Here is a 16,370-nt window from a genome sequence, read left to right as displayed (position 1 = left end):
GGACTCAACCTTGACCTATAAAAACTACAGACTCTTAACACAGATGGTTTCTTCTACCCCTTCCCCAATCATTAAAATATTTAAACAAACACTAACACATTTTCTAACAACTCAAGGCCCCATCCCTAGGATGACCTTAGCCCCTCTTAAAGTGCCTGCCTGAGAAAGCTCAAGGCTGCCAAAAGAATATAAGGTTTTTCTAGCTGTAACACCGGTCTGCAAGGCCTCCGACCACCCCCTCCTTAGGCCATTTACTAAAAAGGATTTGCAACTGTGAATCCTTCCTCTGTCCCTTTGAGATGCATATGCATCTCTTACATCTCAGGAGTCCCTATTTCAAGGACATGAAAGCCATTATTTTAAAAGGTCACCATCAGGAATGGTAGGGCCTCAGGCTCAGTCTCAGTAGAAAGAATCCTAGAATGAAGGGGGGGAAATCGGAGGGGTAGACGAACCATGAGAGACGATGGACTCTGAAAAACAAACAGGGTTCTAGAGGGGAGGGGGGTGGGAGGATGGGTTAGCCTGGTGGTGGGTATTGAGGAGGGCACATTCTGCATGGAGCACTGAGTGTTATGCACAAACAATGTATCATGGAACACTTCATCTAAAACTAATGATGTAATGTATGGGGATTAACATAAGAATTAAAAAAAAAAAAAAGAAAGAAAGAAAGAAAGAAAGACAGAATCCTAACTGGCAGGACAGTCAGCTAGTAGACAAAACCAACCTATTCATCATTTACACTGAGAAGCCCTTTATAATTTTTTTACTTCCCTGACTCTACTGAGCCAAGCTAGCATCCCTCCCTACTCCCTCATTCTCCATTTAAAATACCCAGTTACCTCTGCACAAACTGAAGTTGTGTTCAGTTCAAACTGAACTCTTCCCTATTGCTATATATTCCTGATTAAAATCTGTCCTTAGCACTTCAAGTAGTGTCCAGCTTTATTCTTGACAAAATGAATAGAAAAGGAAGGTTAAACATATCTCAGTAAAGACTCAGTTATTTTATATGAAATCATTAGACATAAAATTCTTTTTAAAAAATGAAGGTTTAAGTTCATGAAGGAGTCATAATTTAAGGAGTCAACCAATCAGCAGTTGGGGGCTGGAAAAGGCCCTTGGCAAACATCAAGCCCAAGCACTTCATGTTATAAATGATGACTCTAAGGTCCAAAGAGATTAAGTGATTTACCCAAGGTGATTTCAATAAGGGACTGGATTCTAGGGCTAATTCAACATGATTCTCTTCCTGACTCCTACATGAAGATATCCTTTCTCTTGTATTCTCACTGGTAAAAACAATATTCACTACTAATATTTCAAGTCAAGTTCAGACATAAACATGTTATTACCTATTACAACACAAGTTTTTACAGTTCCACTATATGCCCACAACTGTACGCTATGTAAAGTCTGTTGGGTGCAAGTACACAGACGATTTCATTTCACTCAGGGAAGGCTGTTTCAATAGTCCTAGGCAAATATATGAAGCATCTTGGTAAGGAGAAACTACTTTCACACACAAGCAAAGAAAACAAAACCCCATGCATAAACACAAAGGAAGGCCAAATAATTTAGATCGTCTTAAAAACAATCAGAAGAAGAAAAAATAAAATAAATAAAAAACCCTTTTCTGCACTTACCAGCAAAGCATTTGGAACAGAGGTTCATAGTCTTGCTGGACCTGGGGCAAAAAAAAAAGAAAAAAAAGAAAGAAGAGCTAAAAATTCAGTATTACTCTAATGAAAACATAAAGATGTTTGAAATGTAAGTAAGAGTCTCCTGGCCAGGCAACTGAACTAATTATTACCTAGTGCTAAGTCCCTAATCAGCCACCCTCTCCCACAAGGAAATGAAAACAAAACAACAAAAACAAACACACACTTTGTTATCAGTGTGTTAACAAATGCTTTACTTTTTGTGATTAGCAAAATTCAGAAATAATGTAGCAGCAAGTTCAGAATTACTCTAACATGCCCAGAAGATGACACAGGAGTCATTCTGTCCCACAAGATTACCACATTCCCTCTGTTCACACTGGAACATATACCGCAATCACTACAGACAACGAAAATTTTGTCTGTAAAGGAGTAAAACTTTCTGCTCAGATACACACTCATGTATCTCCATAACATTATTTGAATTTTTATCTCATCTTCTTTCCCTTCATTCTAGTCCTATTTTCAGATCCTGGTCACATCATGACCCTGTTGTTTAAAATTCGTTCTTCAGAGGTTCCCAATCAAATTATTTTTCATGTCTTTTCATCTGTTAATAATAGCTACAATTCACTGAATACTAACTTTGATGGGCACTTAACATACATTATCTTATTAATCTTTCCATCATCCGTGAGATGGGTATTACCATATTGTTTTGCTTCTAAAATGCACTTAATAAAAAAACCACATTAAAATTTCTACAACCAGGTAACATCATATGACTGGTTACAAATGATGACTAAATTAATGAGGAAATGTTCCTACCACCTCCTCCTAGGTGTTATTAAATTGAGGGATCTTAGGAAATCAAGGACAGTCTTATCTACATTTGACAGGCAAGCAGTTCGCCCAAGGTCACAGAGCTGGGGAACTGCAGAGGAAATGCATGACCCTGGCCAAAGACCATCCTTTTTTTATTATTATTATTATTAACATATAATGTATTATTTGTTTCAGGGGTACAGGTCGGTGATTCATCAGTCTTACATAATTCACAGTGCTCACCATATTACATACCCTCCCCAATGTCCATCACCCAGCCATCCCGTCCCCTCCCACCCCCCTCCACTCCAGCAACCCTGTTTGTTTCCTGAGATTAAGAGTCTCTTATGGTTTGTCTCCCTCTCTGTTTTCACCTAGTTTCATTTTTCCCTCCCTTCCCCTATGATCCTCTGTCTTATTTCTCAAATTCCTCATATCAGTGAGATCATATGATATTTGTCTTTCTCTGACTGACTTATTTCACTTAGCATAACACCCTCTAGCTCCATCCATGTTGTTGCAAATGGCAAGATTTCATTCTTTTTGATGGCTGCATAATATTCAAGTGTGTGTGTGTGTGTGTGTGTGTCTGTCTGTCTGTCTGTCTGTCTGTACACACACCACATCTTCTTTATCCATTCATCTGTTGACGGACATCATGGCTCTTTCCATGGTTTGGCTATTGTGGACATTGCTGCTATAAACATTGGGGTGCACGTGCCCCTTCGGATCACTACATTTGTATCTTAGGGGTAAATACCCAGTAGTCAAAGGCCATCCTTTGTTCACAGCATAACACAGCACCTTGCACTACAAAGCAGCCCAGGCACAACATGGTGGGCCATCAGTAACTTTTCTATTAAGTTCTTCTCATTGCTGCTTCCGTTCCTGATCCTCTCCCAAGTGGACTCATTCCTATGGCTTTCTTCCCCAAACCTCCTAGAATACTCTATGTTGGATAAGCTGACCTATTTACAGCCTCATTCCTCAGCAACTCCCCTCCTTGTCTTTGCCCAGAGGTGCTCCTATATAGAACAAGCCAACTTTCTTCTGCTCTCCCTAGTAAATTCTACAATTAATGAAATCCTCCCTCAGGAGTATTCCCTGACGGCTATGGTTGTTTTCCAATGTACTGGAACCCAAGACCTAAAGGCAAGTAATTATCATAGTGACAAAATTGGGGAGGGGGGTAGGAGGTGGGGGCCCATTGCTTCTCTTTCCCCAAAAGAGATGCTACGTTAACAGGTGAATCTCTTTAAGGATTCTGCTTAATACAAAGACATCAAAGGCAGTAAGGAAATTCTGAGTATCAATAAATGAATAAAAATTAATAAAGAGACAAAAAGATGTTATTATAATTGTGGAATCTAACTTTTATTACATGGCTAGTATGTGGTAAGCATACCAGATGCCTTCAACCCCATTTTACCAAATGAGGAAAGCTTCCAGAGTGTATATAATTTGCCAAAGATTACATAGCAAGTAAGTGGATGAACCTGGTCGCTAACTCCAAAACCTGTGTTCTTTTCACCATGCCATACTAGGGCCTCTGCCCCCAATACAAAAGCTGAAGGGTACACATAAACCCTGAGTCAGCACTCTGGTAATTTAGGAAAATGGTCCCACAAGTACAGATTTAATGTACGGTAATCAAGTAAGCTCCCTGGGAAAGCACAGCCTTTCATCAGGAGGAAGCCCAATACCTGCCCTCCCCTCCAAATATATATACACACAGGGAAGCAACTGTAGGCTGCCAGTTATTTCAGTTCCAACTGAAAGAGAACTGAGGATGAAGGAATTTCTTTGTTACTAGAAATCCTCCCCCCCAGGAAAGCAAGCCTCTTCCAGATGTGGTCCCTATCTTTTGTCCATGCAGTAGCACACAGAGCAAGAGGTAACTTGTGATCACTTCTGATGCTTCCCATTGTCCAGCAGGAATTATGCGAAGCGTGCAGAGAACCAATGAGGGCAGCTCGGCACCAAGTGTGCAGTTTTACCATCTGTGTTTCACAAAGCTGGTAAGAAAAAAAATGGCAAAATAGCCTTTTTCTCTGCATCCCCTTTTCTCCCTTCAGATAATTTATTTAAAATACCCACTATGCCTAAATCTTACTGACACCCACTCCTCTTTCTGAATAGGAATTTCACAGCAATGTGCTTATCAATCAGGTTATGAAAGAAATAATACAGCTACTGATATTATTAATCAAAACAGAGATGTATGAAATCTAAAAGAAGCCAGCTTTTGGCTAGAGAAATAATGGCCACTGGTAATGCCAACTTGGATCACACAGTTCAGTAACTCACAACTTGAAAGAACTGGCAGACGCTTCTGAGACCTTCTCTCCTTTCTCATTTTCAACATGTAAAACTTGAAGCTAACCACAGGCATACAACTACTGATTGCCCATAGAAAGGAGTCTTGCAGTCTTGAAACAGACAATAGAGTTCTCTATGTGACAGCAAACATGAAAGGTAAATAGGATTCTCTTATGTCCCACTGCTCCAAAGAAACTGCTCTTACAGAGATCTCCAAAGGCTACCATGTTTCTAAAACCAAGGACTTGCAGCTTGAATAATGGCCACCCAAAGAGATCAAATCCTAATCCCTGGAATTTGTTAATCCCTGGAATTTATTTTATCTGGAAAACAAGGTCTTTGCAGACGAATTAAAGATTTTGAGTTTACCCTGTATTATCCAGGGGAGCCTAAATGATACAAGTGTTTCTGAGAAAGGGCACAGAGAGTTTGGAGAGATGCACAGAAGAGAAGGTGGTATCAAAATGGAGGTAGGGACTGTAGGAATGTGGTCCAAACCCAGGAATGCTGGGAAAGCTAGCAGAAGTTGGAAGAAGCAAGGAATGGATTCTCCCCCTAGAGCCCCACAGAGAGAAGGCAGCCCTGCCAGATTTTAGACTTCCAGCCTCCAGAACTTTAAAAGAATAAATCTCTGTTGTTTTGAGTCATCCAATTTGTGGTAATTTGTTACAGCAGCCTCACAAAACAAATACACAGAGTTGGGTCTCTGATCTCTCACTCCCTCCCCCACTCAACTGCATTCATCCAGAAGCATCCCTCTTAAAACTCTTTACTTTGTCTTCTTGTTCAGATTCTAGATCAAATTTACCGCCCAACCCTACTTTTTCTCACCTAACTGCTCTCTTTTGGCCACCTTTGCTGGTTCCTCCTCCACAGTCAAGACCTTTATCTGGAGAGCGCAGGGCTCAGTCCTCATTACCTCCACTTCTCCCTGGCTTTAAATATTCTATCTATACACTAAAGACTCACAAATATTCACCCTCATCCCAAACCTCTTCAACTTGCTCCAAGCTCACATATTTAACTGCCTATTTGACAACTCAATATGCAGCTCAGAGCCAACATTTCAAACTGGAACTTCCAATACTCCCAAACTTGCCTGATGCATCTTGTCCACCTTTATAAATGGTAACACCTTCTTTCCAGTTGCTCAAGTCAAAATCCTAGAAACCAACTTTGATCTCTCTCTTTCCTATAGTCTCTCATACACAATACTCAGCAAAACCCATTGCGTCTAATTCCAAACAGACCTCAAATCTATCTACTTCTCTCCTTTGTCAATGCTTCCACTCTGGCCACCGTTACCTCACAGCTAGGCCACTGTAAATGACTTTTTACTGGTCTCCCCATTCCCACTCTTGACCGCTTCTAATGATTTTCCACAAAGCAATGAGGAATCTTTCAAAACTAAATTAGATCGTGCTGGGGTGCCTGGGGTGGCTCAGTCGGTTAAGCGTCTGCCTTCAGCTTGGGTCATGATCCTGGGATCGAGCCCTGCATCTGGGCTCCCTGCTCAGCAGGGGACCCTGCTTCTCCCTCTCCCTCTGCCCTTCCCCCTGCTCGTGCTCACTCTCTCACTTGCTCTATCTTTAAAAAAAAATAAATAAATAATAAATTATTTTTATTTCTTGCTTAATGCCATCCAACAATTTCCTATTGCATTTAATACAAAATTCAAACACCTTTCCAAAACCATAAAGTTCTCTCACGGTCTCTCTCTGCCTACCTCCCCCTCTTCTTTCTTACCATTTTGCTCCCCTCATTTACTACATTCCAACCACACTGGCCTTTTTTCTTTTCCTAGAATGTGCTGTAGAGCTCTTGCCCATGCTGTTTCCTCTACCCTTAAATCACAGTAAGAATAGCTCTTTCTTGTCACTCAGGTCCTGGTTGAAACCCCCTCAGTAGGCTTCACCTGACCATCCAAATTAAATCAGTCCCTCTTCCTGTTTTCTTTTAGCAAATGACCCTCTTGGTCACTCATGTTTGGTACTTCATAGGCACCCAATATTTGTTAAATGGAGAAATGAATCCCCTTCTCCTAAAGGCATAAAACATAAAAACCTAAGTAGATTTCAAAAATGTGTTTTGTAAAGGTCATTCAAACACCATCTGGAAGAAAGGGCATCCACAATTCCTGTAACTGCCAACCTGTCATTTCTCAGGAACTCTATCAAACTGTATTACCTACAACTGGTAGATAATGTCATCCTGTGTACCCAGTCATGACTTGTCACTGAGCAGGTAACAGGTGGCAGACACTTTCAGAAGTTTCTTTCCAATGAAATGGAGTTGGAAAGAAACCAGCTTAAATTTTTCTCTCCTTTCAATGAATAATGTTTAATGATATTTTCTAGTTTTGAGAACACATGACCCTGTACAGAATTTAGAAAAAGAACATAAGCATTTAAGCGAAAACCAAAGATCACTGATAATCCAACCCCCCAAAATGAAAACTGTTAATATTTGAAATAATTCCTTCTTATCCTATGAATAGATACACATAATTAAGAATTTATTATATTTAACAGTGTTGGTAAAGTTGTGTAGTATGTTCACAAGCGTGCATTGCTTTATGACATACATACATTACATATTTTCTTTTGCACAGATCACATATTTCATTTTTAAAAGTGCCGTAAAAATATGTAAATTTCATTTTTTTATATTTACTTAATATTTCCCAAGAATATTTAAGTATTCTTGAAAAACATGTTTGTTGCTCTGTAACAGTCCAGTACATAATATAATTTATTTAGTCACTCGCTGTTAGATGTTCAATCTTTGCCCCAGATTTCTTCTATTATAAATATTCCTATAATGACCATTTTAAGACATAAATCTTTGGTCATAAATCTTTGAACAACTTTCATTAAGACTGATTCTGAGGAGAATTACTAGATGAAAAAGTATGATTTGGGTAAGTATTGCCAACAAACTCTTACCAACATTAAGTATTATTACTTTCAAATCTTTGCTTGATGGGAGAAATGGTTATCTTACTTTAATCATTTGTTTTTTTCTGAAATAAAAATTTCCCAATTTTGAAGGATATTAATTTTTTAATGAAGGATAAATTAACTTTCAACTAATTCATCTGGGGGAATTAAAATAATATTCCTGACTTCTAGAAACATTTTACTTATAATATTTTCTTTACATCCATAAAACACTACTATCTCTTCCCACCCAGGAAAACACACACATGCCAGGTTCCCCCCCACAAAATATTTTTAATATAAATAAGGAAATAAAAAAAAACACACAGCACCGTATCAATATTCCTCAACAATACTTTTTTTGGTCCAACAATGAGGAAAAAAACTGAGATACAAAAATATTTAAGACTCAAAAGGAAAACAACAGTACCAGCCAAAGCCCTTCCAGTCCTATGGTCCCTAAACTTCTCTAAGTTAGGCAAGGATCAATAAAACTGAAAGAATTTAGACTACAAAGGGGTTTCCTTTTTTCTTTTTTTAAAGATTTTATTTATTTATTTGACAGAGAGAGATGCAGTGAGAGAGGGAACACAAGCAGGGCGAGTGGCAAGGGAGAAGGAGGCTTTCCACTGAACAGGGAGCCCGATGTGGGGCTCTATCCCAGGACCCCGGGATCATGACCCAAGCCGAAGGCAGACACTTAACGACTGAGCCACCCAGGCGCTCCTAAGTTTTTGTTTTTGTTTTTTTAAGTAATCTCTACACCCAACGTGGGGCTCGAACTCACGACCCCGAGAGCAAGAGTCACACGCTCCACCAACTGAACCAGCCAGGTGCCCCAATGGGGTTTCCTTCTTAATGAAGACAACTAATCTGTAAAAACCAACTAGTCACATATCCTAGCTCAATCTTCTTTAATAATATAAAGGAAGGAAAGGGAAGAGAGAAGAGGAGACATTGGGGAGGCAAGGGAAGGAGAGGGAGGTGAAGGAAGAGAAGGAAAAATCAAATCACAATGCCTCCTCCATTCTAAAAATCATTCCAGTTGCCTAGAAGATTAGATGATTAAAGACTAGTAACAATCTGTGTGCCACCTCATATACTTACAGCCAGAAAGTCTAACTTCCTACAACAGCTAGAAAGCAAGAAACAACTCTACTAAATCATCACTCTTTGCTCACCCCAGGCAAACAAGAAAAAGGCCAGTTCAAACAGATGACATCCTAGCTGGCAATGACAAAGGAGGCTTTCAACAGTGCATCCAGCCTGTCTGAACTGTTACATATCACTCTAAATCATTCAATGTCTGCGAAGTTTTCTTTCTGAGGGAATATTACAAAGGAAAGATGGAGTTGTTAATAAGGGGGATTAGTTTCTAGAATGTAGCAATATGGGTCATACTACTTTAAAAGATAATTTCAATTTAACAACTTAGATTCCAGTTGGGATACTGTAATAAACAGTGTCTTAAACATTTTATACCAAATTCAAGGACAGCAAGGACACAACACACACCTCTAGTTTTAGGTTTTTGAAGTCCCCACAATAAAAGATATATAGATGTAAAACAAGTCACCTTATCATCTGTGGCCCTGTACACATTACTAAGATCTTAGTCTAGCACTATCTAACAATTAAAACAAGATGAGCTATGGTCATCAAAAAACTAGTAAAAAGGAAGACAAAAATTAAAACGTGTAAAAGCCCTCACAGGAAAGGAGGGAAAAAAAATACAAAGAACTAAATAAAAATGCTGAATAATTTTTCTAAATAAGAGAAACTAATGACACTACGAACTCTAACACACAGTGGTATATATATACCCAAACACAAGGATTTCTTCCCTAAAATTATCTGGGGGAAAAAAAAAAAAAAGGAATTGTTTTACAATTAAATCCTTACTTTTGAGGCTGGCACCAATAATTTTATACTAAATACCAACAGGGGAAAAAGGAAAAAGCTCCCAAGAAACCTAAAAGTGAAAAACCCAGGCATGCAGTCATGCCCAGGGAAAGGGCATATGGGATTTCAAAAAGGAAGCCCGTATCAATGGATTTAAACTCCCAGGGGCATCTATCGCAGTCAGAGTCTGTGAAAGGGCGAGACAGTCAAGTTCATCACTGGGCAGAAACACTTAAGTCTGGAAGGACGTGAGGCAACCCTAGTGTTGGATGCTTTGTCAAGGTTATTACAATGAACAAATTTTAAAGGGAGTAAAATACAGTTTTAAATACATTTAATACTTAAGTATTAAGTGTGATCTCATAATTACAAGAGGTAGCTGCCACTGAAAAAGGCTTTTGAAGATCACTTAGAAAGCAATGCAATAAAAGCCTTGAAGTGTTAGGAAGATCACAAATAAAATTAAAATGATGGCAATTCTCCTAGTGTTACTTGAATAGATTCTTGTGGCTTCAGATAAAATTTCCAACGAGAGTAACATTTACAGATTTTTAAAGTGCTCTATCTCAAATAACTTGTAAGGAAGTGAGTAACTGAAAAACTGTGGTCAATAACTTTAAACATGGTTTTAGTAAATATTAAAGACACTGATATCTGTGAAGATGTGAAAAGTTTGAATAAATTGCTTTCATAAAGAGTGTGTGGAAAAGCTAGTATTTTAAAATTTACATTAGGAACATATACAAATGCATATAATTTTATATAACCTGTGATCTTAAACATGCATGTGAACTTACCATAGGAGTAAAATGAATAAACATAGAAGATCTCTTTATATTATTTTTAAGTGCATATAAAACTACAATTATCTCAAAATAGAGTTTTAAAATATGTATGTACCATTAGCATTTTAATTAGACATTTAATTATTTCACCTATACCCCTAAAAGTTTCTATATTCAAGTTGACTAAACACTTCTTTTTCTTATGTAGAAAACAGAGGGCTGCCTTATATCCTGGTCTCTTCATTTGCAAATGTATGATATTTTAAGAAATCTAAACTCTATGTTAGAAAAAAACTAATGCTCAGCAGAATTCACTTTTGTAGTAGATAAAAAAATCTTACCCAAAAAAAAAAAAAAAAAGACTAAGGGACACCTGAGTGGCTCAGTTGGTTAGGTATCTCCTTTGGCTCAGGTCATGATCCCAGGTTCCTGGGATGGAGCCCCACTTCAGGCTCTCTGCTCAGCCAGGAGCCTGCCTCTTCCTCTGCCTGCTGCTCCCCATGCTTATGCTCTCTGACAAATAAAATCTTAAAAAAAAAAAAAGACTATTAAAAAAATTTAAGGGGTGCCTGGGTGGCTCAGCCGTTAAGCGTCTGCCTTCGGCTCAGGTCATGATCTCAGGGCCCTGGGATCGAGCCCTGCCATCGGGCTCCCTGCTCAGCGGGAGGCCTGCTTCTCCCTCTCCCACGCCCCCTGCTTGTGTTCCCTCTCTCGTTGTCAAATAAATAAATAAAATCTTTAAAAAAAAAAAAACTGAAGAAAAGACTAAGTTCACTGCTGTACAGCTACCTAAACAAATTTTATACACACTGATTATTAAATTTCTCACTTAAACTATTCCCATCTACTTTGTAGTAATAGTTTTTTAGAATTCTACAGAAATGGAAGGCACTTTCTGGAGTGATGAAAATGTTCTTTATTGAGAGATGATTATATGTATACAAAGTATACACTTGTCAAAATTTATTACATGATACATTTAAGATTGTGCATTTTACTATATATAAATTATAGCTCAATAAAGTATTATTGGTACAAAAAATAAATTTTTAAAAATTCTACATTAGGTACTACTACCAGTCCATTACAAAAGGCATTCTTCATGTTGCTATGAAAACAGCACAGTGAGATTGTATTTCCCAACCATTTGGTATAAGGAGCAAAAATTTGAGAACTAAACTAAGAATAAAAAAACAGAGAGAGATACACTGAGGTATTCCCTGCCCTTATTTTTCTCCTGGCTAGCCATGCTGCTGCCCCAAAGGAGTAGGGGAAAGGGACACTGACTACATTTATGGAGGTAAGAGTGTTTTTTCCTCAACAGTGGTCAACATAATTAGACGGCTATGAAACTTCTGCAATGGGTTAATAATTAAACTCTAGAACCACTCTGTCTAAGGCAAAATACTGAGCTTTGCATTTTCCTTCATCTTTGCAACTATCATTACATAAAAACTACTGAAGAATTATATATGAACCTGCCCTACCCAAGTGGCAAATACTTCTGCTTCATCCTGGTGAAGCGTGCATTTTATCTACTCTTACGAGGCATTCACTTATCCATATTTATGGAAAATCAGATCAAATGCAGGATAATTTTTATGAAAGATGAAAAGTAAACCTAAATCATTAGATCTTTCTTTGTCAGAAAATTACACATAAGCCTGGGAGATGACAGAGTTACAAGGGTTCAAACTACAAGGTTAAACAGGCTAGCAAGGGTAGATGTAGGGCTAAGGAAGAAAAGCACAAGGTACTTGTGCTGGAAAATATCCAAGTAAAAAGACATCTACAAGATGCAACATTTCAGTACATAACATTTAGGTAAGATGCAAGTACCAACATGACATCTACTAAATATGGAGGAGAGGAAAGCAGTATCTATCAATATATAAACACAAGAAAAAATTTTAATGTGCAGGTAACGTCACGGACATTAAAAAATGAACATCTTGGGGCGCCTGGGTGGCTCAGTTGGTTAAGCTACTGCCTTCGGCTCAGGTCATGATCCTGGACTCCCAGGATCGAGTCCCACATCGGGCTCCCTGCTCGACAGGGAATCTGCCTCTCTCTCTGACCCTCCCCCCTCTCATGCTCTCTCTCTCTGTCATTCTCTCTCTCAAATAAATAAATAAATAATTTTAAAAAAAAATGAACATCTTTTATACTCCAATAGCACCTTTCATTTGCTCAAATTCTAAACATTTTATGTGCTTTATCAGTCTACTAGGATATTCTCAAGGGGTGGGTGAAAAGGTCAGGACCACACCTACTTTATGTAATGAGATATGGCTGAAAGATGATAGCAGAAAAGAAACTGCTCTCCTTATTCCTAGTCCAAAACTCACTGAAAAGGAATTAAGTTTAAAATTTCCATTTCCTGGTTATTTTAGTCATTCACTTTAAAATACAAAATTGAGGGCGGGGTGCCTAGGTGGCTCAGTTGGTTAAGCGACTGCCTTCGGCTCAGGTCATGATCCTGGAGTCCCAGGATCGAGTCCCGCATCGGGCTCCCTGCTCAGCAGGGAGTCTGCTTCTCCCTCTGACCCTCCTCCCTCTCATGCTCTCTGTCTCTCATTCTCTCTCTCTCAAATAAATAAATAAAATCTTTAAAAAATAAAATAAAATAAAATAAAATACAAAATTGAGGGCACCTGGGTGGCTCAGATGGTTAAGCATCTGCCTTCAGCTCAGGTCATGATCCCAGGGTCCTGGGATCGAGTCCCACATCGTACTAATAACAGCAGTGGCCTGGGAGGAAGGGGCCTGGCTTAAGTGTCTGACCTCACGTTTGGGTTTTCTTAGCCTTTGTTAAAATAAAGTGGGTTACTTAGACCAGTGACCTATGACATTCTATGAGTCTATGACCATACAATAATGTAATTATGATCTACTAAGAGAACTACTACACTCTCCATTATTTCTAGGTTAACTACCTACTAAAACCTTCTGATGGAGACTATTTCCTAACTTTCTAGTTTTCTCACTCTGGAACATTTTTCTGAGATCTTCGTTGAATGCATACCCTGTGATAGTCTAATACTAAATATCGTAAAGGGATGGCCTAGGATTTCTTTAAGCACCACTCCAATTATAGGACTTGTTATCAGTGGTTTCAAATGCAAAAAGCATCACGGACTCTTATTTAACTGGTTTTCTTATCACCTTATAGAATTCTTTGTACTACCACTGGTACCAACCCAATCCTACTCCTATACTAAATTTCCAGAGCTGTTTACTTCCCTTAAGGAAATTATCTTGCCTTGACCCTGCCGAATACATACACAGACATACTATATCTATCCACCAACTTTTCTAAACCTCAGATATTTTGAATTTTAATCCAGTTGCCTATTGAATCATCTATCTTACCCAAACTTGATGTCATTCACAAACTTAATGAGCATATTCTGTGTGCCACCATCTAAGACTCTGGTGGAAATATTAAAAAGCTCAGGACCCATCTCTCAGAATTCAGCGTAATAGAGTGCATGGCCCCCTCCCCAGTGCTGAGGACCGGTGCTGAGCTGTGACAAACTGCTCTAAGAAGAGCTTAATAATCATGGATCCATCTACCTTCCGGGTCATAGAACTTGCTACTTTCCACAAACATAAGCTACCTTAATCAGCACAAGAAAAATAGGATGAAAGGCTAAAATCTAGCAGAAGACAGACCCATAACAGATAACCTATACTAGGCACCTTAATATGGTGAGTCTGCAACAGCATCTTCTTCAAAGAATACAACAGTAGTTTCCATTACAAGACTTCACTCAACTGGCTATATTTACTTATGCTTGAGACCCTCCATAAAGCAGACTAACAGGCCCACAGCTTGTCAGATGCTCTCCCAGCCAGCAAAACTTTTTTCCAATACAGAGGCTTATTTCCACTCCTATCAGTTAAGCTGAAGCTTTATGAAGAACTAGTTGTTTTTTTTTGTTCCCATATCTGTCTATGCCTAATAACTATGCCTAGTTTACTTGTTGCTGTGATCACACAGTTGACTACCTAAACCCATAAGTGCAAAAAGAAAGCATTATTTCTATGAAATCTATGTTGAATATTTTGAATAGCTAAAAGTCAGTCATGTTGAAAAAAGTTAAAAAAAGAATGCTGTCATATTAGGCATGGGCAAGACAACTTTAAAGATTGAGGAACAAATCATAAAAACCTAAAGTGCCCTCAGGTTTTCGCAGATGTCTCACTCCACTTACTGAGACCAAATCTGGACATTGATTAACAAACACTTAGGCACTTATGTGCCAGTTACCAGCAAGATTAAACAAGGTAACCATTTTAAGCTAGCATGTGTTTTACAATTACTAACACATTGCTATTATTGGCATTTTGCACATGGGAAAACTGAGGCACAGAGAAATTGTAAGTAACTTGCCTAAGTTCAGATTTTAGTAAGAGGCAGATGAGGGTTCCAGCCCAGAAAGCCTAGTCCCAAAGGCCATATTCCTAATGTTTAACCATCACAAATGATGTATTATTTGTGTGGCTTATACAGCCCATATGGATGCCTCTCAAATCAATGTTGACTAGTATGCAAAGATAAGGTCTTAAGCCTACTGCAAAAAATACAAATTATATACATTTGTGTTTTAAATTAACCTAAGGCATCTAAATTATTTTTTAGCATTCCATGCTTTAACACATATTCTTCACTTACCTATCAGTCTTACTAGAATAAGAGACATCTGATATACATGTTGGGAGGCAAGCCAGTCACAAACCACATTAATTACAGAGATTACTGACATACCATATTCTCTTTTCCCAAGAAAAGAAAGAAAAGTATTTACAGATTTAAATGTAACATTCTGAGAATCTACCCATGATTAATCAGCATCATAATATAAGCAATTTCAGGATGCACAGATGACAAAACTAGCCACTCTACCAAAATCTTTAAAAAACAAAAATGCAGAGAAAAAGTAAACTATATATGAAATTCTTAACATTCAGAAAACAAATCTGGGGGGTTTTGGCAAAGTAGTTGATATATGTTTACTTACTATAGAGGAAGTGTTCCTTCTTACTAGATTCCATTAATTTCTCTACTATCTTGCTCAGTTGACTGCTGAACTGCAATCAAATATCAAAAGCAACTTCTAAAACATAAAATCCATCTCCACACCTTACATGCTACTAATAAATTTCTCTCTGAAACTGAAAGTACAATGTAACAAAGTCAAGGAGACTAAACACAGAAACCTAAGGAAGACAATACAAAATGCCTTTTCAACTGCACAATGAAGTTATTTTGTAAGAGCACTCTATGCACCCTCCTCCAGGTAGTAACTACTTCAAGCAATGATACTTACTAAAACCATTAGGTAAAAGGTTATTGAAAAACAAGACAGCATATGATCTCAAAGTTTCCTCCTATAAATTGCTAAATACAAAAAGTCATACCTTTACAATCTGGCAATCAATACCTTAACTAAGTGATCTCATTTAGCTACACAAGTAAGGAGACATTCCATGTGTCCTATTTCAATGTTTTAAATTATTTAAGGTATTTTTCATGATTCCACACTTTAACTCACTTTTTCATTTAATCACTGTTGTATGAAAAAAGTACACAACCTTAAGGTATCCTTGCCAAAAATGTTTAATTTAAATCATGAGAAAGCAAGGACACGAATCTAAAATTTGGGATTAAGTGGCCTATATTCTTAAACCTCAGTGAACATTAAAAACAAAAAAAGCAGAGGAACTATTCCAGATTAAAAGAGATTAAGAGAGGGGCAGCTGGGTGGCTCAGTCAGTTAAACATCTGCCTCTGGCTCAGGTCATCACCCTAGGATCCTCGGACAGGGCCTCGAGTGGGGCTCCCTGCTCAGCGGGGAGCCTGCTTCTCCCTCTCTCTCTGCCACTCCCCCTGCTTGTGCTCTCTCACTCACCACCCCCCCAAATAAATAAAT

At 38.2% G+C, this 16,370-nt stretch overlaps 1 protein-coding gene across 3 annotated transcripts in view; it reads right to left on the bottom strand.

Annotated features, from left to right (window-relative positions):
* ZFAND3 (zinc finger AN1-type containing 3) overlaps window positions 1-16,370 on the bottom strand; it is a 338,087-nt gene that overhangs the window by 224,922 nt on the left and 96,795 nt on the right. For 2 of the 3 annotated variants that reach the window (XM_064597566.1, XM_064597564.1), the window contains one exon: window positions 1,650-1,690. The exons of the other annotated variant lie outside the window; for it this stretch is intronic. In XM_064597566.1, the coding sequence (XP_064453636.1) occupies window positions 1,650-1,690 (41 nt within the window). The remainder of the gene's footprint in view (window positions 1-1,649; window positions 1,691-16,370) is intronic. 3 annotated transcript variants of the gene reach the window in all.

The sequence above is a fragment of the Mirounga angustirostris genome, unplaced genomic scaffold (assembly GCF_029215605.1).
Source record: "Mirounga angustirostris isolate CCGP_5_RB_7025 unplaced genomic scaffold, mMirAng1.0.hap1 SCAF_8, whole genome shotgun sequence".
NCBI classification, from domain to species: domain Eukaryota; kingdom Metazoa; phylum Chordata; class Mammalia; order Carnivora; family Phocidae; genus Mirounga; species Mirounga angustirostris.
Note: the sequence above shows the minus strand (reverse complement) of the source record. Positions and strands in the feature narration are given on the sequence as shown.